Consider the following 24,944-nt stretch of genomic DNA (forward strand, 5'->3'; position numbering starts at 1 on the left):
TAGCATTTAGCAGTGGGTTGTTGGGCAAATTTTTGAAGTGTAAAACTACTACATATACTGTAGATTGAACCTAAAAAGCTCTACTCTTATGTGCATTTGTTACCCACACTTAAAACTAAATCCAACTTTTTCCTATTTATCTTTCAGTAAAAAATACTTGTATCAGAAGAACGTTGTGGAGAAAGTAACAGCCAACGTGTCACAAGGCAAGGTAGGCACCAGATATGTTTAGTTTTTTTATACAACCATTTGCATCCCTTGTATTTTTATCAGAGCATAATTAAATTTCATTCGCAGCATGCTAGTATGCTGGAGTGTGCCTGTCACATCATCTCCTACCTGGCGGACGTGATGAACGCATTAAGGCAAAGCAGTGGCCAGGGCTCGTCCCAGCTCCTGATGGATGGAGAGGAGAAGGCCATCGAAGTGGACTCTGACTGGGTCGAGGAGCTCGCTGTTGAAGAAGATGACTCGCAGGCCGAAGACTCGGTCAGAAAAAACCCTGCTCACTTCAGTTTCAGAGATTACTTTTATTTGCTAATTTATTTAGCCTTTGGATAGTCAAATAATCCCGGACGAGCCCCCAAAAATCATACAAAACCATTTTTGCCACACAAAAGTTAAATCAAAAACTGAGTGAAGGGAAAAAAAATCAGATAAAGGAAAATAATAATACAAATTTATCTTATTTACAATATGTACAGGATGGTTTGAACAAAACAGGCTGGCAGAAGGGATGTGGGCAGCTCTAAAGACAAGACAAAGTCAAAGTCTAACTCCCATAAGTCTTTTAATGAACATTCTTGGTGTTCTAACCTCTCCACTTCTTCCGAGTCTTGTAAACAAAAAGAATACAGTGGAGGATGGGCTTTATGTAGTTTTTAGAGTAGGGCTGGGCGATATTGCAAAAAGATTATCATGATATCTTGTTTCATATCATTCGTTATTGATAATGATTTAATATTTTTTAACAATACGTTAAGGAATATTAGGATTTTTTTTGTTTATTTATCACTTTATTTTAATTTACCAATATTACTAAGGCAAATAATTTTAATTCTCAAAAACTAAAATATTTAAACAAAATATCTGATCTGACATCTGAATAAAATAAACATAAGCGTTAAAGAGACTCTTAAACTTGATAAAATATTACAAAGTGTTCAATGGTAAAGTGTAAACACTGAACAATCAAAGCAAACTTTAAGGTGTGTATTATGGTACACTAAACCTCAAACTCTGTAAACAACACAAAATATGATAATTGAATCTGAGGTTTAAAGTAAAGGAACTAACCATCATTATTCAAATACATACTGCAATTGTAATTGCAGTATTTATTTGTAAAGTTTAGATTGTAAAGTTAGATTACTACATTACCACAATGCTAAAAAACCAAAACGCCACTCTAGGGACATCCTTACATAAATTTTTATGTGCAATCTCTTCACTGCGGCTAGCCACGATGTTTTCACCACTCGTTTTCACATGTGTTGTTATTCTGACCTGAAGTGAGAAGCACAAGGTTTCATTCACCTTGTGCGATTTGCCTTTGCTTTCCCCTGGTGTCTCTCATAACTAGGCAACCATCAACCATTTTTTTCAGAAGATGACTAATGGACAAACCATTGCTGCAGCTCTGATACTAGTTTATGGCCGTGCAAGTCGCGCGCCTCCATTGGAAATGACAAACTTACACCCTAAGCTTATTGGCATTGCTTCCAAGGCGTACACTCTGCAGCCACATTTTAATAAAACTGTAGACTTCAAACCGAACTTTTATCGTTCTTTACTATGGTGTTCGGTCAATAAATATTTATATCGATTTTATCACCCAGCCCTATCTTAAAGTCAGAATTAAATCAAAATGTGCTATAATTTTTATACAAATATATAGTAGTGCTTGTTATAAATGCTGTATTTGTGTAACAACAGTACTCAATCCAAGGCACTCGAAAAATGTGGAAAAATTAAAAAGCCTTTATTCACATGGCTAAATCTTTAAAAAAAAAAAATTACGTCGTAAGACGTGTTTTTTTTTAAGATTTAGCCATGTGAATAAAGGCTTTTAATTTTTTTTCTCATTTTTCGAGTGCCTTGGACTGATTACTGTTGTTGTTTTGATGAATTCCTTACCCAAAGAGCACCGACCATATATTTGATTTACCCCTGAGTGCTTTTTGTTAGTTTTTCTGGATGTATTTGCGTACTTCATTATTTTATAATAATTAATTTGCTTATATAATCTTTAATCTAATTTCATAACCCTCCCCTCTCAAAACAACTTTTATTCACCTCTTTTCACATAGAATATCTTTTGTGAGGGGCTATCAGGGTCTCTTTTATTTGTTGCCTTCATCCATTCGTCCACCTTTTTACAGTTAGCAACATCCCTCTTCCAAGAATCCAATTGGTTCTTATAGGATGAAACTATGCACCGCCTTACATTTTTTCCTTATTTCAGGACTTTCCAGTGAATGTACGTCATGATAGAGGGGAAAAAAAAGGACAATCTTAACTTTTGTTTCATGGTGGTTTTTAAATATGAAGGGGAGCTAGATGGAATAGCGTGACGAACAAGCAACGACAATAGCACACTGTTAGACAGGGTTTTCTTAACTAAGTCATAAAAAAATGCAACAAAGAGTAGTCTGGCGTGCTCCTTTATGTAATATGGTCGTTTTTTAAATTTGTTATGTCAGAGAGCGATTGATTTATAGATGAATCGACCAATATCTGGAATATGAGAAAGCGAAAGTAGACAAGAGCGAGAACAGAAGAAAGGAGAGAAAATAAAAAAAACACTAGCACATAACAACAATGATATTTGAGCTTCTTGTGTTTTAGGACGAGGATTCCCTCTGCAATAAGCTATGCACCTTCACCATCACACAGAAGGAGTTCATGAACCAGCACTGGTAATAGATCCACTCTGCCTTCGTTTGCTATGAAACAGAAGCGTTGGGAAAGCTGTGCTGTCGGCCTTTAATCGCCTGCTCTTCCCCGCACAGGTATCACTGTCACACCTGTAAGATGGTGGATGGGGTAGGTGTGTGCACAGTGTGTGCCAAGGTCTGTCACAAAGACCATGAGATCTCCTATGCCAAATACGGTTCTTTCTTCTGTGACTGCGGTGCCAAGGAGGATGGCAGCTGCCAGGTGAGACCGAATACTTCAGGTCATCATGGGAAAAGAGCAACTGCGGTAACTTTGGCTTGCAAATCATTTATCATTGACTGCCATTAGCTCATTTCAGATCTCCCTCAATTCATCAGGGTTTGCAACATTTCATCTTTTAGTTTTGTTTGTTTTTTATGTTAATATAGGAAGTTTTTTCTTTGTTTTGTAGTATTTTACTTCCAGTGAATCCAGTCTAAAGGTGTATATATAAATATAAATGTAATATTTACTGTTATTGTTTCAAACATCATGTTTTTTATTTTTTAGAACACATTTTCCATTCTACTAACTACAGCTGTTAAGCTCCATAGTGAACCAAAAAAATTAAGTAGTTCTAATGAATAAATAATTTTACATTCTATTAAAATAATTTAATAATATATTTTAATGTACTGTTGATGTGACACCTTTTGTTTAAAAATAGCATTTCTTACAGCTTTATGATTTTTCAAAATTATTAAGAAGTACATTGGTTCTTAAACTTGTAAGCTGCTAATTACAGTTTTAAATGACATATTTGACAGTTTATATTGATAAATTATTTACTTTAATTTCAAAGCATTATCTTTTTGATTAAAATATGTATTATAATAATAATATGAATATTATAATAAATATAAACAATTAACCTGCAGTTATATAGTGTATAGGTGATGTCTATGTGTACATGCTGAATAAAGTGTATAGTGTTTATTGAAAAACAAATTTACATGCAAACCAATGGGCTCTATGCACAGCTAGACTTTTAAAGCCAACGATAGATTTCCGGTAAGAGCTTAATGTAACTTTTTCAATTTCACAAGGTTGTTTTTACAGCATCGATGTTGTAATGTTATTACAATACATTCAGTTAAATAGACTCGAGTATCATGTAGTTGTTCAAGCGTAAAACGTAAAAAGATGAAAGACTGTTGTAACCACAAGCGACGTCAGTAGCAACAGGCTAGCGCAGAAATTCCAATGAAATTACTGGAGTAAAATTAATTTCCATATTTTAAAGGCTTCTTGTATGGTCTGATAACCACTTCATACCGTGTATCTAACAGGTAGTAAAGATTGCAGATTTTTAAATACTTAAACATGACAATTTTAAAATGGAAAGACAGTTCACCGGAAGCCCTTGGGCTGCCTGGCTGAAAACTTAAAGTCTGTGTGCATATAGCTTATAAACTGACATTACAAGTAAACCACATTCATCAAACTTAAGACTAAAAATACATTTATATTTTTGTTGTCAGAACATTGAGTAGGTAAACTATGTTGATTGTAATTTTTAATAAATAAAAATAATAATTTTAAATAAAGATAGTATTAATACGATTTAATAGGAATAATGTTGTTGGAAAAATAAAAACTCTATTAATACTTTATTATATGCTATTTTGTTCATAAAAAATCTTTTTAATTCCTTAATATTTAGTTAATTCTTTGATGTTTAAAAAATAGTTCACCCAATCTAAATTTCCTCACTATTTACGCACACACTCTTCTGAATTTCTTTCTCCTGTTAAACACAAAACAATCTATTCTGAGGAATCTTGGGAAAAAACAACAGCTGACATTCATATTAGGAACAAAACAAATACTATGGAAGTCTTTTCATTATTCAGCATTATTCAGTATATCTCCCTTTGTATTCAACAGAATAAAGAAACTCTAAACTGGTTTGGAATAAGGGGAGTGTGTGTAAATGATGATGGCATTTAAAACTATTGTGTGAACCATCCCTTTAACAGCTGTTTCATATGAACATTTCAACATTTAAGTCATTTCCACTCATGCATGTCTCCTTAATGAAAACACAAAGCATGTAACCATCAAATTTGATTTCTTCTTCCCTTTCATGGTCACTCCACCCCTGGCATAAACATCTTTTGTCAAATAATTAGATCAGTTAATTGCGTCCAACATATCTGATTCTGGATCTGTATGCTTGTTTCACAGGCTCTGGTGAAAAGAAGTCCCAGCAGTGGAATGAGCTCCACCATGAAGGAGTCCTCAGCCTTTCAGAGCGAGCTGCGCATGCCAGAGAGCGCCATCCGCCATCAGAGCTCCTCACCGGCGGACAAGGGCAAAGTTACTATCTGTGACGGCAAAAACAGCGACGATGACAAGCCCAAGAAGAGTAGTGTGTGTAAAAACATCGAGGGCTGCAGAGAAGACCTGCTCATCCAAGTGGTATGAAAAGTGCTACGATCTTTGTTCTCTGCATGTTTACATGCACACTGATATGATCAGAAGTCAAAGAAATCAGCTTATTGGAAAAACCCATTTACATGCAGACCATTAGACCATCAGGCATTACAAAGAAAACCATGTTTACCAATCTTAAAAAAAAAAATAGTCCCATCCAAACGGGATGTTCAGTTGTCATGCTGAATATGGATGCAGTGATTCACTTAACTCACAATCCAGTTTGATTCACCATTTTAATTTCACAACAAAATGAGTCCTTTTATTTGGCTATTGCTGCATGTTTCTTTGTGGAGTTGAAATATAAAAAAAAAAAAACTTTTAAAACATTTTAAAACAAACCCTAAAATATATTACACAAAATAAATCTCTTTTAATATTTATAATTAAAATATTTTTAAAAATATTAATATCAATATTTTAAAAATAAAGTCAACCGCTGCGTGTTAATCATTATGCAAACAAAGATGCAACATACAAAAAGCATGAACAGTTTTTAATCTAAAGTAGACTCTAAATTTAAAAATTAAAATGGTTCATATATTATTTCCTTGATGCAGCATTTGTCTTGTCTATTGCAATTCAAGAAGAAAATGTGCAAGAACACAATTTTATGCGCTTTTAGGTCATGAAAGCGCTTTAGATTACGGCATATTTTCCCCTCTCTTACTGCAAACAGTTTACTCAGTTTGGATGAGTCCAAATCCCAATTGGACTCATGCCTGTTATGCTACACGAGCACATTTGGGAAAAAAAACTAAAAATAGGTTAATCCAATTTACATGCTGAGTGAAAAATGTAGATTTGAAGATCAGTTTTATTTTTGAACTGTTTATCACCTTACTCTAATACAGGAAAGATGATTAAAAAAAGTATGCAAGTGTCTCACCGCTGTCATTTATTTTTGCAGGCGAGCTCCTCCACAGCAGCACTTGTGCTAGAGTTGCTGATTTTTCTAATGGATGCCATTCAGACTAACTTTCAGCAGGCATCAGCGGTGGGCAGCAGCAGCCGTGCTCAACACGCTCTCAACGAATTACACACTCAGGACAAGACTGTGGAGATGACCGACCAGCTCATGGTATGAACCAAATGCGTTCACAAGTTATTTAATCCTGACCTATACAGAGTTGCCGATTCTTTTTAAGAAGGGTCAAATTATTGGCATTCATCATGCAAAGAAAACATCTAAGGAGATAGCTGAAACATCAAAAAAGCAAGCGCTATCCTACACATTATTAAAAACTGGAAGTGTAGTGAGGAGACATTATCTTTGAGGATGAAATGTGGTCTGAAAAAAATCTTGAGCGAGTGAGTTTTACTGAATGACCAGGTTATTCCATTAATGGATTTTCCCTGATGTCACACAAATATTTCAAAATGACAACTCCAGGATTAATCAGACTCAAATTGTGAAAGAGCAGGTCAGGTAGCATAAAACATCATTTTTACACGTTTATTGGCCCCCACAGAGTCCAGAACTTAACCCTATTGAGAATCTTTTGGATATGGCGGAGAAGACTTAGCACAGCGACCCGACTCTCCCATCATCAATACAGGATCTTTGCAAAATGAATGCTACTCTAAATGGGAATACATGTTTTGAGGTTGCGGAAACATATTGAAATAATGCCATAAACAAAGCTAAATGCAGTCCAACAAAACATTAGAATGTGTGACTTTTTGGAAAGGGCAGTGTATTTACAAATGCATCTTGCTACTTTATATATTCATCACTCTACAGCACAGGTGTTAAACTCAGTTCCAAAAGGGCCGCAGCTCTGCACAGTTTAGTTCCAACTCTAATTAAACACACCTGATTAAACTAATTGAGTCCTTCAGGCTTGTTTGAAACTTACAGGTAAGTGTGTTGGAGCAGGGTTGGAACTAAAGTGTGCAGGGCTTCGGCCCTCCAGGGATTGAGGTTGACACCCCTGCTCTACAGTAATCATTCCTTAGGTCTTTTAAACACTCTTTTTAACCGCAACAAAAAACAACAATGTGATCTCTTTAAGTAAATTAGGACATGATTGGTTCAAAATTGCTTAATTTGTTTTTATCCTCCAGGTTCCTACACTGGGCTCACAAGAGGGTGCTTTTGAAAATGTCAGGATGAACTACAGTGGCGATCAAGGACAGACCATCCGGCAGCTCATAAGCGCTCATGTGTTGCGTCGAGTGGCCATGTGTGTTCTGTCCTCTCCTCACGGACGTAGACAACACCTCGCCGTCAGCCATGAGAAGGGCAAGGTGGTCATAAAACCTCAACGCCGGTTTGCGTCTATGCTGCTTGTGTTTAATTGTAACTTCATACCATTTGTCTGTATTTGATTTGCAGATCACAGTCCTGCAGTTGTCTGCTCTGTTGAAACAAGCTGACTCCAGTAAGAGGAAGCTGACTTTGACTCGACTGGCCTCTGCCCCGGTTCCCTTCACTGTGCTCAGTCTCACAGGAAACCCCTGTAATGAAGATTATCTGGCTGTGTGTGGACTGAAGGTAACCATGTAGACAGAACTGTTGAAGAATTAATTGACAGGATTGTTGCCACTGATTGTTTTGTGTCTGATTTCTCTGTGATTCTCATCTACAGGACTGTCACGTTCTGACATTCAGCAGCACAGGCTCTGTGTCTGATCACTTGGTCCTGCATCCACAGCTCGCCACTGGGAACTTCATCATCAAGGCCATATGGCTTCCAGGATCTCAGACAGAATTAGCCATCATAACTGCAGATTTCGTCAAGGTGAAATTTTATACCGATTATATATATGTTTTTTATTTGATGTGTTAATACTGACTTGTTTAGTAATTTGTCTAAAATAGTATAAACATACTGTTAGAATTATTGTTAAAACATTGTCAAATATATGTTGTTAAAATGTAAATAAGTATTGGTTTTTTGTATTTTTTAAAGTTATAATATTATTAATTATTTATTAAAATAAATACACTGATTCTCATCAAGGCTGCACTTATTGAAAAATAAAGATAAGACAGTAATATTGTAATATGTTATTACAGGTTTAAAATTAAAGTTGCAAAATGCAACTACATTTGCTACATTTGTAACTACAAATGCAACAGTTTTTACTTTTTTCAGACAGGGTTGGGCAGTATTTATGATACATGTATTTCAAAAACATATTTTAAATACAAAATAATATTTTGTACTTTTGTATTTGATAGTGTTTATGAAAATGAGTTAATAATTTGTATCAAAATACTTTAGTGTCTTGTATAATTGTATTTTTAAAATACTGTAAAATACTTTGTAAGAAGTCTACATGCCATAAAAACGTGGCCTTTAATAGTGGTGTTTTCTCAGTTATTTGCCATGGTTAGACTAGAAAATTGATTAATATTGAAGAAGTTGATCAATGCTCGGAGTATGGAGGGAAATTATTCGTCACATATAAAGAAAATAACAGACAAATAGCAGGGGTAGGTTCAGGAGCAAGTCAAAATAAGACGGGTAAATAAGACAAACAGCAAGGATTACTTCAGTGGCGATACCTACAGAGCTTCATCAGCTGTTTTAAATGCCAGTAGCTGATCTGCTGGTGCTCTTTAAACATAGTTAATTACAAACTTTGACATAGCTCATCAGTATGAGTAAATATTTAATAATACTCCAGTCTACAGACTGGTCAAAAACTCAGGTTTTATGGCAGCAAAAACAGATATTGTGTATTGAAGAATACAACTGCAAAAAACATGATTTATGGTATATGACTATGACTAAAACTGGACATTTTAGTAGATTTCAGAAATCATGATATTACTTTTTTATATACATATTTTAAATGCCAAAAATAAACAACTATATTTATTTAACAAAATATGTGAAATTTATTTTAAATAACCTTTATCATTTTAAATAACCCAATATCACACTTTTAAATAAGAGATGGAGGCAATTTTCACAATAGACAGATATAGTACTATATTGCAACTCATTATCTGCACTAAATGTTTTATACAGTGACTAAAGAGATCATCTTTAAGACAGGACTTTCTGTATGAAATTTGTTCAAAATCTATACTAAAATCAAAGAGAAACACAAGTTACATTTTTATGAATACATCCTCATGTACAGTAGAGGTGAATGAGGTATAGAGAAGGGATTGATGGAATATACCTATTGATAGAAGATTTTTCAAATGGAGGTATTTGATATTTTATTTTAAAACGCATTTCATTGTGTTCTTGCTCATCCCTGTTTTCAGATATGCTTTTTTAGTGATCAAAAATATTATAAATGAAGTAGTTTTTTTGTAAACATGTTTTTTTTTTACTTATTCCTTAATTTATTTATTTGTTGAATGTATTTTTGCTCCAAAAGAATAAAATTAATTGAAAGCAAAAATCTTTTGAAGACATCTTCCCTTTTGCAAATACAAATGCAAGAAAATCTAGCATTATACATTCAGTAGCATTCATAGTTTGTGGTAAATTATTTGTATATGTATATTAAAAGTATATACTTATGAAACTTTGAATGCTAGTGGATGTATCATCAGCATTTGAGTCTTCACAAATGACAGATTTTCTTTAATAGTCAGGACTCATTTATTCCATCAAAAGTAACATTCCTTTAATCTCATTTTTCTTTCAGATTTATGACTTATCCGTGGATGCTCTGAGCCCCATGTACTACTTTCTGCTACCAAGTTCAAAGATCAGAGATGCCACATTCCTGTTTAACGAGGAGGGCAAAAACATCATTGTGATCATGTCCTCTGCTGGCTACATGTACACTCAGGTGATGGATGAGTCCAGCAGTGCTCAGCACGGCCCTTTCTACGTCACCAACGTCCTGGAGATCAACCACGAAGACCTGAAGGTATTTAAAAAAAAAAAATCTTACATTTCAGTTGGCAAAAAGAAGAAACACCTTGTTCTTTTATATCAGACTGCAAGTTAACCAAATGGATTTGAGAATGAACAGAGTGAATGCATGTTGAATTTGTTGTGTGTTTGTCTCACAGGACAGTAACGGCCAGGTGGCTGGAGGAGGAGTCTCTGTTTATTACTCCCACGTCCTGCAGATGCTCTTTTTCAGCTACAGTCAGGGCAAGTCATTTGCTGCCACAGTGAGCCGCAGTAACATGGAGACGCAGAGGCTCTTCACCATCAATGTCAAAGGGTAGGATTGCTCTCATAAGAAACATCCTGTCTTATTGTTAGATTTAAAGCTGTTCTTATTTGACTCTGGTGATTTGTTTTGTTGCACGTGCAGGTCTAATGGAGGTAGTAAGACATCTCCTGCACTCTGTCAGTGGTCAGAAGTGATGAACCACCCAGGTTTGGTGTGCTGTGTCCAGCAGACTACAGGAATCCCTCTGGTCATCATGTTAAAGCCAGACACGTTCCTAATCCAGGAAATCAAAACCTTGCCTGCTAAAGCAAAGGTCAGCTCTTATATTTTCGTAGTGATCCCAAGTATGTGTCATTGCTAAAAGCAGTGTGTGAATTATACATTAGGGATCAACTTTTTCGGTAATGTTAGTATGTGTAATTTATGCTTCAGTGAATCAAATTCATGTATTTATTTAAATGACATCTAATTTATTAATAAAATGTTTTGAGTGTTCTGTCGGATAGGCTGTTTTGTGTATTCTGAACTGATAAGCTATTTTCGGCTTACTTTCGGTCAAACTATACCAACTTTTGACTATGCTTTTAGGTTTTATGTAGAAACAAACACTTATTTTATGATAAATAAGTCTTGTGAACTCTTACAGTGTCCATCGGTGCTTTAAATATGTTGGTTTCAGACTTTTCTTACATATACTGTACTGATTAGAGCGATTTATGCGTTCACAATGGTATGAACCGTTATAGGGTTGGTCAAATTGATATCTATTCATTTAATCATTAACATTATTATTTAAAATACAGATCAGAGTGAACATTTTCTCAGATTCAATAGGACCCCCCATACATGTTTTGACGTTCTTCGGGGGGATTAGGGGGGGTCAATAACCAACCCCCCCTGTAATTCGCACCCTGGCTAAAAGCACATTATTTTTATGATTGATTTTAGTAGTTTTTTTTTTATTATTTAATTTAAAGCTGTGCTGATGTTTTTGCTTACTCTAATAAATAACAGTTAATGACATTTGGTGTCATTTAATAACAGAAAAATGTGCATTATTGAATAGTTTCACGTAATGTTTCGTAAATAAAGAAAAACATTGTTTTTTAAATCATCATTAGCAGCAAATCTACGCATTGCCCAAGTAATTGTTTTTTGCATTTTTACAAACATTTTACACACTCAAATCACAATATGCTTAGAAAATCTAAGCACCAACCAGGCATGGGCTGGTATAAGTTTCTGATGGTATAATAATCTTGATGAAGATGAAACCTTCCTTTTAAATGTCTGGTATAAACAACAACTTTATTCTTCCATTGACCACAATATATTTTATTTTAAGAAACATTTTAAATATTTTTGAATAGTAAACATGTCAGACTAAATATCTGAAATAAATTATTGACTTCTGCTATCTTTTTTTTTACAAAAAATTATTTTTTTTTTTTTACAGCGCATTAACAATGAAAGAAGTACCAAAAAAAACATAAAAAACCTTACATATGCTTTAGGCACGGTATAACAGAAAATTCTAGCAGTTTTAAAAAGTTGACATTTACAAACTGCAGGAAACCTTGAAACCGGTTATCGTCCCATGCTTAGCATCAGCATATTTAAAGAAATGTCATGTTATAAGTTATAAATTTAGATAGAAAAGACATTTATTTTGGCCGCTATTGTATTTTAAGATATATACTTTTTAAATGTCAAAATTGCTGTTTTGTTTATTTGTGTATTTATGCTGAGTTCATATTTAAATCATTTTGGTAATTAATGAATGTCGAGGTTATTAGGCAAAGTTTGTTTTAGTTGTGAAATATTGTTATTTACGTGAAGCAAAGACAAATAAACAAATCTCTCCTCTTTTCAGATTCAGGACATGGTTGCGATCCGCCACACAGCTAGCAACGAGCAGCAGCGCACAACCATGATTCTGCTGTGTGAGGATGGCAGCCTTCGTATTTACATGGCCAATGTGGAGAACACGTCCTATTGGCTTCAGCCCTCACTTCAGCCCAGCAGCGTAATCAGTATCATGAAACCTGTTCGCAAACGCAAGACCGCTACGGCCAGTGAGTCACGCCACACATTCACTCTGACTCATCACGTGCTGTTAAGTGCTGTTTACTCACATTTATGTGTCATTTTTGTGTTCCCTCATCAGCTACCCGCACATCCAGCCAAGTCACTTTCCCTGTGGACTTTTTCGAGCACAACCAGCAGCTGACAGAGGTGGAGTTTGGAGGCAATGACCTTCTGCAGGTCTACAATGGCCAACAAATCAAACATAGGCTGAACTCTACAGGGATGTATGTGGCCAACACCAAGGTAACAAACGCGATCCTACATACTGATGCACCAATCTTGATTTTTTTTTTATTATTGCTGATTCCAATTGCTGACTTTGTGTCAGTTTTAATATGAATTCTCAGCAGTCTATTTGTGTATTGCCTGGTTACAAAAATATGTAAATTTTTACAATATACACATTAAACTAACAAAAGATACATTTAATTTGATCTAATGCTGAAAAACAAAGCACCCAATACATCTTAGCATCTATAAGTTCTTCTTAGATACCATTTTCTTATAAATAATACCACCCTCCCTAAATTGATCAGTGCATCACTAATTCTAAATGCACAAACGATCATCAGTTTGTGCATTTAAGCTACTTTTTTCACTATATTTATTTATTTATTTAATCCATTATTTTGTTTTCAGCCTGGAGGATTCACAGTTGAAGTGGTGAACAATAATAATTCAATGGTAATGACTGGAATGAGGGTGCAGGTGGGCACTCAGGCCATAGAACGAGCCCCGTCCTACATCGAGATCTTTGGACGCACCATGCAGTTGAATCTGACACGATCCCGCTGGTTTGACTTTCCATTCACTCGAGAGGAAGCCCTTCAAGCAGACAAGAAGCTCTCCATTTTCAGTAAGAGCTCAACAGACATTTTTGATGGCACTTTATCTTTGTTACCTTTTAATTTCAGTTGTTCGTTACACATGTCCCATGTATTTGCTATAGTAATTACAGTTAATGATGCATAATCACATGCAACTAACCCTTGGCCTAACTCTCGTCTTAACCCTAACTATATAGTAAGTGCATATATTTAAGTAATATTACAAGGTAGTTAAACAAATAGGTAAACTTTAACATAGGCACCTTAAACTATAACCTTATCTGCCTAAAAACTATTATTGTTAAGATATTGAAAGTTGAGTTAGATAAATAAAAAAAATCATTAAAATTAAATGATGATAAAGTGAATGATAAAAATCTAACATTATAACAGGAAGCTACTATGAACTTAAACTACTATGCATTTTTTGTACTCTGACTATGTTATTGTCATAATATTTGGACAGTAAATATTGCAGTTTTGCATTTCATAGGTTTTCTAACATTTTTTATTATAATTTATAAACAAATGCGTATGTATAACCACTTGTGTGTGTGTGTGTGTGTGTGTGTGTGTGTGTGTGTGTGTGTGTGTGTGTGTGTGTGTGTGTGTGTGTGTGTGCGTGTGTGCGCGTGCGCGCGTGCGTGTGTGCGTGCATTTGAGTACATACGCATTTGAGTTTAAACACATAAATACATGTGTTAAATAAATAAATACACAGAAATAATTTGTTATAAATTTAATCAGTTGCGACAGTTTTAAACATTTAATATTTATATATTATATATTTATTAACATATTATTATTTATAGATAGATAGATAGATAGATAGATAGATAGATAGATAGATAGATAGATAGATAGATAGATAGATAGATATCATATTTCTATATTGACATAAACATATTACAGATAAATCTATAACTATAATATAGTATTTAATTAATTAATTAATTCCGTAAATATGATCCATTTCACATGTATTTTTTACTAATTTCATTTAATTAGACTTTATTTAGTAAAAAAATGTAATCGGGTATTACACCTAATTTTCCAATAATTTAGACCCTTAGCGTTTGTACTGATGACCAATAATAATGCTTATTTTAAACTGTTATTTTGTAGTTGGTGCCTCAGTCGACCCAGCAGGTGTCACCATGCTGGACTCCATTAAGATTTATGGCAAAACCAAAGAGCAGTTCGGCTGGCCAGACGAGCCTCCGGAGGATTTCCCATCAGCTGCAGTCAACAACGTGTGCAGCCCAAACCTCAACCAGGGCAACGGCACTGGAGAGAGTGATGTCACCAGTCCCATCACAACCAGCGGCACTGTTTTGGAGAGGTATACCGGTCTCCTAAAACGTGTGTGCTTAATCTGATTTAGTATTTAAAAAACTCTTTATCTTCATTTCACTTAAGTCACTGGATTTAATCTGTATTGTTGTCTCAAAGAGTGGCCGTAATTGATGTCAGTTAATGTAACTATAATGAGGATCAGAGGAGAGAGGAGGGGGGAGTGTGACGTGTGACGTGTTTTCAGTGCATGGCTGCCATCATAATGACCTTGTGCTCGCATGTTTACATTTCCTGTGTTTGACATACAAATCATTTTGGCGCATTTCGTTTCTGTGATCCTCACACATTTTTCTTTTTCTTTGCTCCCTAAAACAATATAAAAAAGTTGTGAAACTGAGTCCTTATCAGCCTTGGACCGGTTAGTAACCGCCCTTTCTCTGCTTGTGTGCATGGTGGTTTGCTTGTGTGTGTTTGTGTGTGTCTGAGAGTGTGCGTGTGTGTGTGTGTGTGTGTGTGTGTGTGTATATGCCAGAGACAGCAGTCAAACTGAGCTTGTTCTGGTGTAGATCAAGCTGGACAATTCTAAAGGCTTTAGTAATGATTAGGTGCTAATGTTTGGTTATGTGGTATGGTTTGATGATGCTTTGAGAATGGTGTAGAGTTGGACAATGTTTTGCTGACTGCTGTAGTGTTTTGATGTTTTGCATTGCTTGCTTTATCTAATTGTGGTGTGATCTTTAGGCTGGTGGTCAGCTCACTGGAAGCTTTAGAGAGCTGCTTTGCTGTGGGCTCCCTTAATGAAAAGGTAAGGAAATCAAAAGCACCACTGCATCACTACAAGTTAAAGGGCCATGAACCCCCTATCTTAGCAGAGTGTTTTGAAACTTCTAGTTTGAAAAAAGCCAGGAAAGTGGGTGAGTCCATTTTTGTTTAAGTGGGAGTGTCGAATAGCGAATGAGGGAAGGGTTTGCATGAAAAGGGGAGTTTCAGTATGTGCATGTGGTGCTTTTCACTGAGGCAGCACAAACACAGACGCAGAGGAGAAAGACAGTGACTAGGTTTACAGGGACATCAGCGTTTGAATTATTTGCCTTAATGTGAATAAGCCAATAATATGATTAAAGTGTTTACATGAGTTGCTTTTTGAATGTTCCTTTCATGATCCTGTTTTACATGTTATAGCGCGTAATTCGATTAACGTCATCAAGATAAAGAAGCTGAGGAAGCCTTACCATTGGAAATAACAGAATGTAAAATTCATGTGTCTGATATTAAACCTGTTTTAAATCTGTATATTAATGAGAAATGGCAAATAGAAAGGGATGAATGTAGGAATAACAAATTGTATGAAGTGAATCCATTTGTAAATTAAAGAAATAATTACAGTTTTGAAAATAGACATGACCAGGTTGTATATACAAGATGCAGAATCGGACACTCAAGACTTACACACGCATATTTTTGAAAGGGGAACAAAAACCTGTTTGTGACCTGTGTAAGAATATTTTGACGATAAAACATTTTAATAAAATGTGTATTTTTAAATGATGTTAGAAAACGTTTTTATTCGGGAAATATTTTAAGGAAAATGTTTGAAAAGGTGCCTTCTGGAGCACTTTTAGAATATTTATCTTTAATCAAACTAAAAGATTGTATATGACTCTTTTTAGAAACTGATTTAATTATATGATTATATAATGTAGATTTATTAGTATAATGTTTTTGCCATGAATATAGCCAATGCTGTTGATAAGGCATTAAAATCTAAATAAATAGAAATTGTTACTTTGCACCACTGTCTGCATGTAGTTTTACAATTTTTTGAATTTGCTTTCATTTGTATATTTTCTGTTTTATTTGATGTTTCAGTCATTTGGTTGTGTGTTTAACGTATTTCACTTTATAGTACTTTATAGTCCCACTATAATGTTTTTATAAGGTAAACAAAGTCTTTTAGTTCAACTTTTAAATGATCAAAAACATTTTATTTGCATGAGTGAAATTTGTGGGTGACTTTTTTTCTTTTCCTTAAATTTGTAGGAGAAAAATAAAGTTGCGGCTCTAGAGTTGGCCACTCTCCTTCTGTCCATCCCCACTCCTGCTGGAGTACAGCAGCAGACCAAAGGCCTTCTGGCCAGCCTGCATACCAGCCGCACAGCCTACCACAATCACAAGGTACACATAATCTCTGCTGATCTAGGCTCTCATTTATAAATGTGGTGTACGCTCATTACTGCCCCTGTTTTGTGTGTACGACGCATTTATAAATTAAATATTTATTCACCTCCCACGAAAAAAGTTGTAATCTATAAAAATAAACTTGACAGGAGAATTTGTGTAGCTTTATAAAAATAAATTTTTCTTAAATATTGACTTACTTGAACCACTTTAAGTCATTGTGTGCGCCATAATCATTATTAAACATTATAATTTATACTGGTATACAATCACTTTTAGGAAGGTTTCTATAGAAATTTAATAAATCAGACCTCAGAACTTTATATTTAAGCCTATTTTAGGTCATTTATGATATTAAGATGCATTTTCATCAAAGTTGGTCCACTTTAAAAAACAATAGGGTGTCTGAAATATTTTGAGCTTGTCCACTTTTGACCACTTACAGAACTTGTCGAAAATGCATATTATTACATTGTACATAGTATATAATACTCATGCCTTCTGTAATAAATTTCAGAACTAAAACCAGGAGATTATTTCAAGCTAAATTCTTTATTGAGAACATGTTGGTTGTTCTGCAGTCAAACAGCACCTTCATAGAAGTCTACAAGACTCTGCTCAAAGTAGACTCTTGTAGACTCTTCCAGACTCTTGTAGACTACTTTGAAGATGCTGTTTGACTGCAGAACAGCAAACACTTTCTCAAAGAATTCTGCTTTTGATTCCATTCTGTATTCGGGTCATAGCACCAAATTGTTGGAAATATCCTACAACTTGGTGCCTCTGACCCGGATACAGACTGAAATCACTAATTTCCTACAATTCAAATGCTTTGGAACAACTTGCCTTTCTGATTACTGACCGGTTTCTTAGACATTATAGGATGTGTGGTTGCATGAAAAGTGCAGTGTTCTCTTGAAGTCAAAATTTACAATGTTTATTTTGCTAGCGCACTTCGGTAATGTATTCTTAAGGTAACCAATTAATCCTTGCAAGTTAATCCTCTGAAAAAAAACAACAACAACATTTTGGTAATCTTTAATCAAAATCTAAACCTTTGCTTCCACTCCTAGTCCTTGATGATGTTAGTTTGACAGCTTAGGTGAAATATGCTTAACCACATCTCTACAACCTTTAGTTTGCGGAGTGTGAAAAATAAGAAGAGGATTGCAAAAATATTACATTTTGTGATATTACTAAGATAAAAAGTCTCATACATGCGGTTTCTCATGGACTGTCTCATCAAAGATATCAGTAAAGTGGTTGAAAGTGTAAAAAGAGCGAATAAAAAACAGATATCAATTGGAATGTCTGTCTTCATCTGCTTGTAATCTGTTTGTCCAGGCTACATGTGGTGTAAATGCCTAACTGCTGTTAAAATCTGTGTTCAGGATCAGTCTCTGCTGAGCAATGCAGTGCAGAGTCTGAACGCCTGCAGTAAAGAAGGGAAGGAGCTGGATCCTGATGTGTTTCAGAGGCTGGTAATCACGGCCCGCTCCATCGCCATTATGAGACCCAATAACCTTGTGCACTTTACTGAGTCCAGACTTCCTCAGTCAGACACTGGTACACTTACCGAACTGCTTGTTTGTTTATTTTCTGATCTGTTTATGTGATTTCAAATACAAATGACTTTTCTCTTTCTAGATGTGGGTGATGATGGACTGAAACAAGCAGATACTGAGAGCTGTAGCTTCATCATGCAGCTGGTCACTAACTTCTGGAAGCTTCATGCCCTCAAACCCAAGAATGCCTTTTTGGCTCCCGCCTGTTTGCCAGGTACGTGATCACACTGGGATTTTGATTCGATTTTTGGTATTTCCCCTATGTTTACACTTTTGGGGTCGGGGTGGTGCTATTTTAGAGTAAATATTTATTTTTTACTGTGAATTTTACATCCTCTTTTATCAAAATGTACAGCATCATTTGTGACGTTTGCAGTGACTATGCACATATTTTAATTCTTATTTAATAATCTTTACTATTTTTTACCACAACAACCGTTGATCTCTGTGATTTATAGAAAGGAAACACTGAGAGAAGCTTGAAGGCCCCATGAAATTAAAATAGTTTTTCAGATGTTAGGATCAGTACTGTTAGTTTTTAATTTATAATCTAGTGAGCTTCAAAACAGTGAAAAAATTGCGTTTAGAAGTTATAAAATTGATATTAAGACGTAAGGCTTGTAGTCACTTCCGCCGCCTAAATGGAAAGTTTTTTTTTTTTTTTTTTTTTTTTCACATCAGCCATACCTTCAGTTTCTCATCAAATCATGACTAATCAAATGCTCTCTAGTAACTGACATTCCCCGTACCCTTTAAGATGCTTCATTTTTAATGCACTTGAGCTCAACCACTCTCACTGGCAGAATGATGATGAAGCAAAACACTATTGGCTGTTTTATAAAAAAAAAAGGGTAGTGGCTAACTGCCCCACCTTCTCTTTGTGTTTTGGTTGAGATTATATCAATCATTAAATAAAAATGCACATTTTAAAGCACTTCACAGGGCCTTTAAGTGTTTACATCTTCACCCCATAAAGTCTGCTTCAATATTTATACATGAATAACCATAAATGATCAAATAAGGACAACTTTGTTCAAATCTATTCAACAATATCGGTATGCTAAAGTATATTAATTAAATATAATTTGTTTATTTATTTAATCAATCAGCTTTTGAGGCCTACTGCAAAAAAATTACAGAGCTTTTTCATTATAAAACTAAGCATGTTAATGCCGTCTATCTAAAGACTGAATATTGGGAGATTTAGAGCAATAAATTATAGTTATATATATAATATTAGTCTTCTATACTGTTATGGAAATATAATTCCTTTTGCATTCATCTACCAAATTCCTATATTAGTAAAACTGAGCAGCTGTATGTTCTGTATTCTCTCCATAAATCAGATGAGACATTTACGTAGGTTCAAATAATTAAGAATCAGAAATTATTTGCGCCTATTATAATGCTAGTTGGAACTAGGCCTGTCACGATGTCTATTTTTTATTTATTTATTTGGTGTACGATATATTACACCAAAATATATTGCGATTAAACGATATTACTGTCATTTTAAAACCATTTTATGCCACTCATTATATACTGCCAGAATGACAATGTAATATCACTATGCAAGTACATTCTTCCAAAGAACACATCATATTCTTAACAATATTTCATTTAATTATATTCATTTGAACATTTCAACAATTAAGCATTGGAATCAGAATGTGGAAACGCATATCCTAAATAAATAATAATAATAGTTTACAAAAAAGTTCAAGGTAAAAAAGTAACAGAGGCTGGGATATCCAGATCTATTTTTGAATTTTCAGACATTCACATAAAAATATGCTATAGTAATTTATAGTAAATACTGTAGTGTTTAGTTTAACCATACTGACAGACACCTCCAACAGAGATAGAGAGGTCACACAATTTTCTAAATGTTGCTAGAATTGTTTTTTATGTATGGGCAATATATATTGCATCACCAAAAGTAATTTAGGTCATGTCCATGACCTGTGTGATAAGTCAATATATTGATTATGGTGGCAGGCCTAGTTGAAACACTGATTTTAGTCATCTTTGGAGCTTATCTGTTTATTTTTTATTTTTTATTGTTATTTTTGTCGGTCTCCTAGGTCTAACTCACATTGAAGCCACAGTAAACGCACTGGTTGATATAATTCATGGCTACTGCACCTGTGAGCTGGATTACATCAACGTGGCCTCCAAAATCTACATGCAAATGCTGCTCTGCCCTGTACGTATTACTTTGAATTAAATAGAAGCACATCCTTTGAGTTTATCGTCATTTTAATCTAACTTCTTTCTGATCTACAGGACACCTCTGTGAGCTTTGCTTGCAAACAGGCTCTGATTAGAGTACTTAGACCCAGAAATAAGCGCAGACATGTGACCTTACCATCGCCGCCTCGCTCCAACACACCCATGGGTATGAGATTCTCATTTCAGCATTGGGACCTAAATTGTGTTTACACCTCCTAATGGTTCAAACCTAAAAATGCCTACTGGGCTTTGTATCTCAGGAGATAAAGATGACGACGACGATGATGATGCCGATGACAAAATGCAGTCATCCAACATGACCGGAGGAGAAGGTGGCAGACAGGAGAGTCAAGAGCAAAATGAGGTGGACCATGGGGACTTTGAGATGGTGGTGAGTTTCGCAGCCACTACGAGTCCAACTGTTGGACGCTAGGATTTAAAAACTCCAATGTGTATATGCAGTAATGTCAATGAAGAAATGTGTATTATTATTGATTATTATTTTATTATTATTTTTATCAGAGTTGTTTAGTAAACTTCTTTATTTACTATTAAATTATGTAAATTATTTGTTTACTATAAAACTATTACTGTTTATTTTTTACTATTAATTTTAAATGTTTTAACATATGTATTTTTAGTTTTTAAGTGAGACATGGTCATCATTTTTTTCCATATTAATACAATAATTGCTACACAAGGCATGTGTATTTTTAATATATTTAGTTAAATACATCAAAATAAACCCAGTAAATCCAGGATTAACACTAGTCATGGTATTTCTGGAAAATCATGGAGTTTTAAAATGTCTATTCCAAACATTGAAAGTCAGGAAATTTAATCTTTTCTTGCATATCATGCAATGTCAGGGATTTTTCATTTTTAATTTTACTCTCTATTTATCAAAATTTTAGTTTCACATGTTTTGTCTAAAGTTATAGTTAACCTAATTTTGGGTGCTTTTTTTGTTTGTTTCCCATTTGTCAACCATCAATGCTGTACCTTAAAGAGGTGGTCCAGAGTGTATTTTTAAGGCTTGGTTGTGTATATATAACAGAGGTGTCCAGACTTGTTCCTGGAGGGCCGGTGTCCTGCAAGTTTAGTTCCGACCCCAATCAGACACATCTGGGCTAGATAATCAAGCTCTTACTAGGCAGTCTAAAAACATCCTTGCAGGTGTGTTAAAGCAAGTTTAACAAATCTTAAATCAGACAGAAAAGGATACAGAGGACACAGCTGAACCTCATGCCTGATCTCTAAAATAAAATCTGCCAAGTGTCTTTCACATATATTCAGAATAAGCATGTGTAAGTATTATGAAACATTCAATATTTTTTGCGAGTGTTTTTTGACATGTAGAACGCAGGGAAAGCGGATGCATAGAGATTATGGCTGTTTACAGAGGTTTGAATGATAAATATGAATTTGTAGCTAAATTGTTAGCGGTGCCAAACAGCATTTCCTGTTGTTTACATCCTTGTTTACGTCTTTGCTACAACATACCTTAAACACTAGAAACTATGCATGTAATAGATCAATTTTAACAAATAAATATTTACAGGTTGTGGCTCACAATCCACACCTTCTGCTATTATGGTTGGATTATGATCTTAACTGAATCCAGCACTGAACTGGCAGAGATTCTGGAAGCTGTCCTTTGTCAAATGCTAGCTGTATCTTTTTTTATAATTCTCTGGAACATAATTAAAATTAAACCGGAAGCAATTCTGTCTTTGGAACCCCATTAACAGAAACAGAACTAGCTCTGTGGAAATAGCAGCGGTTGGATGGCATTTTAGCTTTTTCTGCTACATTACAGCGCCTCTGGCCAGGGCCCTTTGATGCACAAGGTGTATGCGCGTGGTAAATGCCTGTAACTGGAAACCATTGTGATCCCACTAGCCTGGATGTATTGCCTTGTAGTCGCTAAACTTTGTTTGCTGTAGGCTTTGCTAAGCTAACTCTGTAAAAGCCAATGTCTTACTTTGCATTGAACTTTGAGCACCTTACATTCAGAGATGTTGGCTATGTTCACACAGCTACATTACACATCAACTAAAGTTTAAAATGTGATATCAAAGTGGACCACCCCTTTAAAACGGCAGTCTGTGGCTATTTTTGTCTACACAGTTCTCAACACGAGAGTTACCTGTATTTCCGTTCATTATAGATCATGAAAATGTAGCTTTTTGTCAGTGAAAGTTAGGTAAAATTCAGGGAATTTGACATTTAGATTAAAGTGATACCCTGTAAATCACTGTTGGGTAAAACAACATCAGTCAAATTGAAAAAAATAGACACACCAGTATTTAAATGTAGAACGATAAAATGCATGCTTTCAAAAAAAAACTAAAGAAGGCGGTTGTTATATAATTCCTTCTCTCTCTGTTTGATCTGCAGTCGGAATCTATGGTCCTGGAGACGGCAGAGAATGTGAACAATGGGAACCCTTCTCCACTGGAAGCTCTGCTGGCAGGAGCAGAGGGCTTCCCACCTATGCTGGACATCCCTCCTGACGCTGATGACGAGACCATGGTGGAGCTGGCTATAGCTCTCAGTTTGCAGCAAGACCAGCAAGGTCACTGATTCTACCTTTTTGTGCTCTCTGAGAGAAATAATGTTTTAGTGTGGTCTAAATGTCATTCAGCTGTCTAATCTTGAGTGTCTGCTATATGGATCTGCAGGAAGCAGCAGCAGTGCTCTGGGTCTTCAGAGTCTGGGTCTGTCTGGTCAAGCACCCAGCTCCTCGTCGCTGGATGCTGGAACCCTTTCAGACACCACTGCATCAGGTAACTGCACCCATCTCTCCACCGTCATGCTTACCAAGGGACTTTAGCATTTTTTAGCTTGTTTTTATTTTGATACTGTTTTTACATTTGGTGTAAATTTCAGTTTTGGATAAAACTTTAAAATAATGGTCCATTGGTTAATGTATTTACTAACATGAACAAAAAAATTGGTAAAACATTCCTTACAATATTTATTCATCTACTGTTAACCCTATTGTTATTTAAGTTAAATATTGTTCATTTTTAACTCTGTTCATTAGCTAATATTAACAAGAACAACTTTTGATTTTAATAATGCATTAGTTAATGTTGAACTATGACTAATTGATGCTTTACAAGATGATTCATACTTAATGTTAGTAAATACCTTATTAACTTACATTTAACATTTTAATGGATAATTATTCTTAAGTGTTACCTAGTTTATTTTTAGTTTCTTTCATAAATGGTTTGGTTAGTTTTAGTTCAGTTTTTTATTTTGTGTTTTTATACATTTAGTTTTAGTAATTGTAATTTTTCAGAATTAACAGAGCACGTGTGGTGTCGACCAAAGTTCAGTTTAGTGTTTGCACAGCTTACGTTAACACATGTGATTACAAATAAAATGGTAGTTTGAACAAACACTGTACACAAAACCACACAATGCTGCTTGGCAAAAGTAAAAAAAATATGAACATTCAGACAATCTTCTTCATATTAAAGCTGATGTATATGGTTAAACATGCCTAGTTTGCATTTTTTTGGCAAGTTAAGAAAGAATTTATTTCTGTTTGGCTTTAAAAACACATTTACAGGTGTTTCTCTAAACATTTGCAGGTCAGATTTTCTGCCAAAGAATGAGTGCTTTTTAACTCTGAAAATGACAAAACTAATTATTATTTTACTTCAGTTAGTTTTTCAGTGACTGTTGTTAGTTTAAATTAGTTATACTTATTATTTGTGAATCTTAAAAGTTTATTTCAGTTAACAAAATCTTTTTTTAAACAATAGTTTGGTAAACACTTTATTTTGATGGTCCATTTGATTATTAGTAGGCTGTCTGCTAAATATTTGTTGATACTGCTCCTTTAACAGACATTTAACTGACCATAAGAAAGAAACTTAAGAAACAAGAGCATGTCAACTTACACTAACCCCAACCTAACAGTCTACTTATTATCTAATGAGAATTAGTTGGCATGTACAGTTGAAGTCAGAATTATTTGCCCCCTTTTAATTTTTTTTTCTTTTTTAAATATTTCTTAAATGATGTTTAACAGAGCAGAGAAATGTTCACAGTATGTCTGAAAACATTTTTTCGTCTGGAAAAAGTCTTATTTGTTTTATTTCGGCTAGAATAAAAACAGTTTTTAATTTTTCAAAAACCATTTTAAGGTCAAAATGATTAGCCCCTTTAGGCTATATATTTTTCGATAGTCTACAGAAGAAATCATCATTATACAATACCTTGCCTAATTACTGTAACCTACCTAATTAAGCCTTTTAAATGTCCCTTT

General features: G+C 34.7%; 1 protein-coding gene across 50 annotated transcripts in view; it reads left to right on the top strand.

Annotated features, from left to right (window-relative positions):
• Positions 1 to 24,944, top strand: part of ubr4 (ubiquitin protein ligase E3 component n-recognin 4) — a 95,962-nt gene that overhangs the window by 37,196 nt on the left and 33,822 nt on the right. For 14 of the 50 annotated variants that reach the window (XM_087306816.1, XM_087306822.1, XM_087306820.1 and 11 more), the window contains 26 exons: positions 148 to 211; positions 298 to 489; positions 2,848 to 2,918; positions 3,012 to 3,204; positions 5,125 to 5,358; positions 6,284 to 6,454; positions 7,441 to 7,623; positions 7,712 to 7,870; positions 7,965 to 8,117; positions 9,991 to 10,218; positions 10,364 to 10,521; positions 10,615 to 10,786; positions 12,347 to 12,548; positions 12,641 to 12,804; positions 13,201 to 13,417; positions 14,514 to 14,730; positions 15,070 to 15,102; positions 15,426 to 15,489; positions 16,725 to 16,859; positions 18,254 to 18,428; positions 18,510 to 18,641; positions 20,512 to 20,633; positions 20,714 to 20,825; positions 20,920 to 21,050; positions 23,060 to 23,237; positions 23,344 to 23,448. In XM_087306816.1, the coding sequence (XP_087162942.1) occupies positions 148 to 211; positions 298 to 489; positions 2,848 to 2,918; positions 3,012 to 3,204; positions 5,125 to 5,358; positions 6,284 to 6,454; positions 7,441 to 7,623; positions 7,712 to 7,870; positions 7,965 to 8,117; positions 9,991 to 10,218; positions 10,364 to 10,521; positions 10,615 to 10,786; positions 12,347 to 12,548; positions 12,641 to 12,804; positions 13,201 to 13,417; positions 14,514 to 14,730; positions 15,070 to 15,102; positions 15,426 to 15,489; positions 16,725 to 16,859; positions 18,254 to 18,428; positions 18,510 to 18,641; positions 20,512 to 20,633; positions 20,714 to 20,825; positions 20,920 to 21,050; positions 23,060 to 23,237; positions 23,344 to 23,448 (3,965 nt within the window). The remainder of the gene's footprint in view (positions 1 to 147; positions 212 to 297; positions 490 to 2,847; positions 2,919 to 3,011; positions 3,205 to 5,124; positions 5,359 to 6,283; positions 6,455 to 7,440; positions 7,624 to 7,711; positions 7,871 to 7,964; positions 8,118 to 9,990; positions 10,219 to 10,363; positions 10,522 to 10,614; positions 10,787 to 12,346; positions 12,549 to 12,640; positions 12,805 to 13,200; positions 13,418 to 14,513; positions 14,731 to 15,069; positions 15,103 to 15,425; positions 15,490 to 16,724; positions 16,860 to 18,253; positions 18,429 to 18,509; positions 18,642 to 20,511; positions 20,634 to 20,713; positions 20,826 to 20,919; positions 21,051 to 23,059; positions 23,238 to 23,343; positions 23,449 to 24,944) is intronic. The other 36 variants (XM_087306845.1, XM_087306847.1, XM_087306846.1 and 33 more) reach the window with 7 other exon arrangements.

This window comes from Danio rerio, chromosome 23 (assembly GCF_052040795.2).
Source record: "Danio rerio strain M-AB ecotype USA chromosome 23, GRCz13ab, whole genome shotgun sequence".
NCBI lineage: Eukaryota > Metazoa > Chordata > Actinopteri > Cypriniformes > Danionidae > Danio > Danio rerio.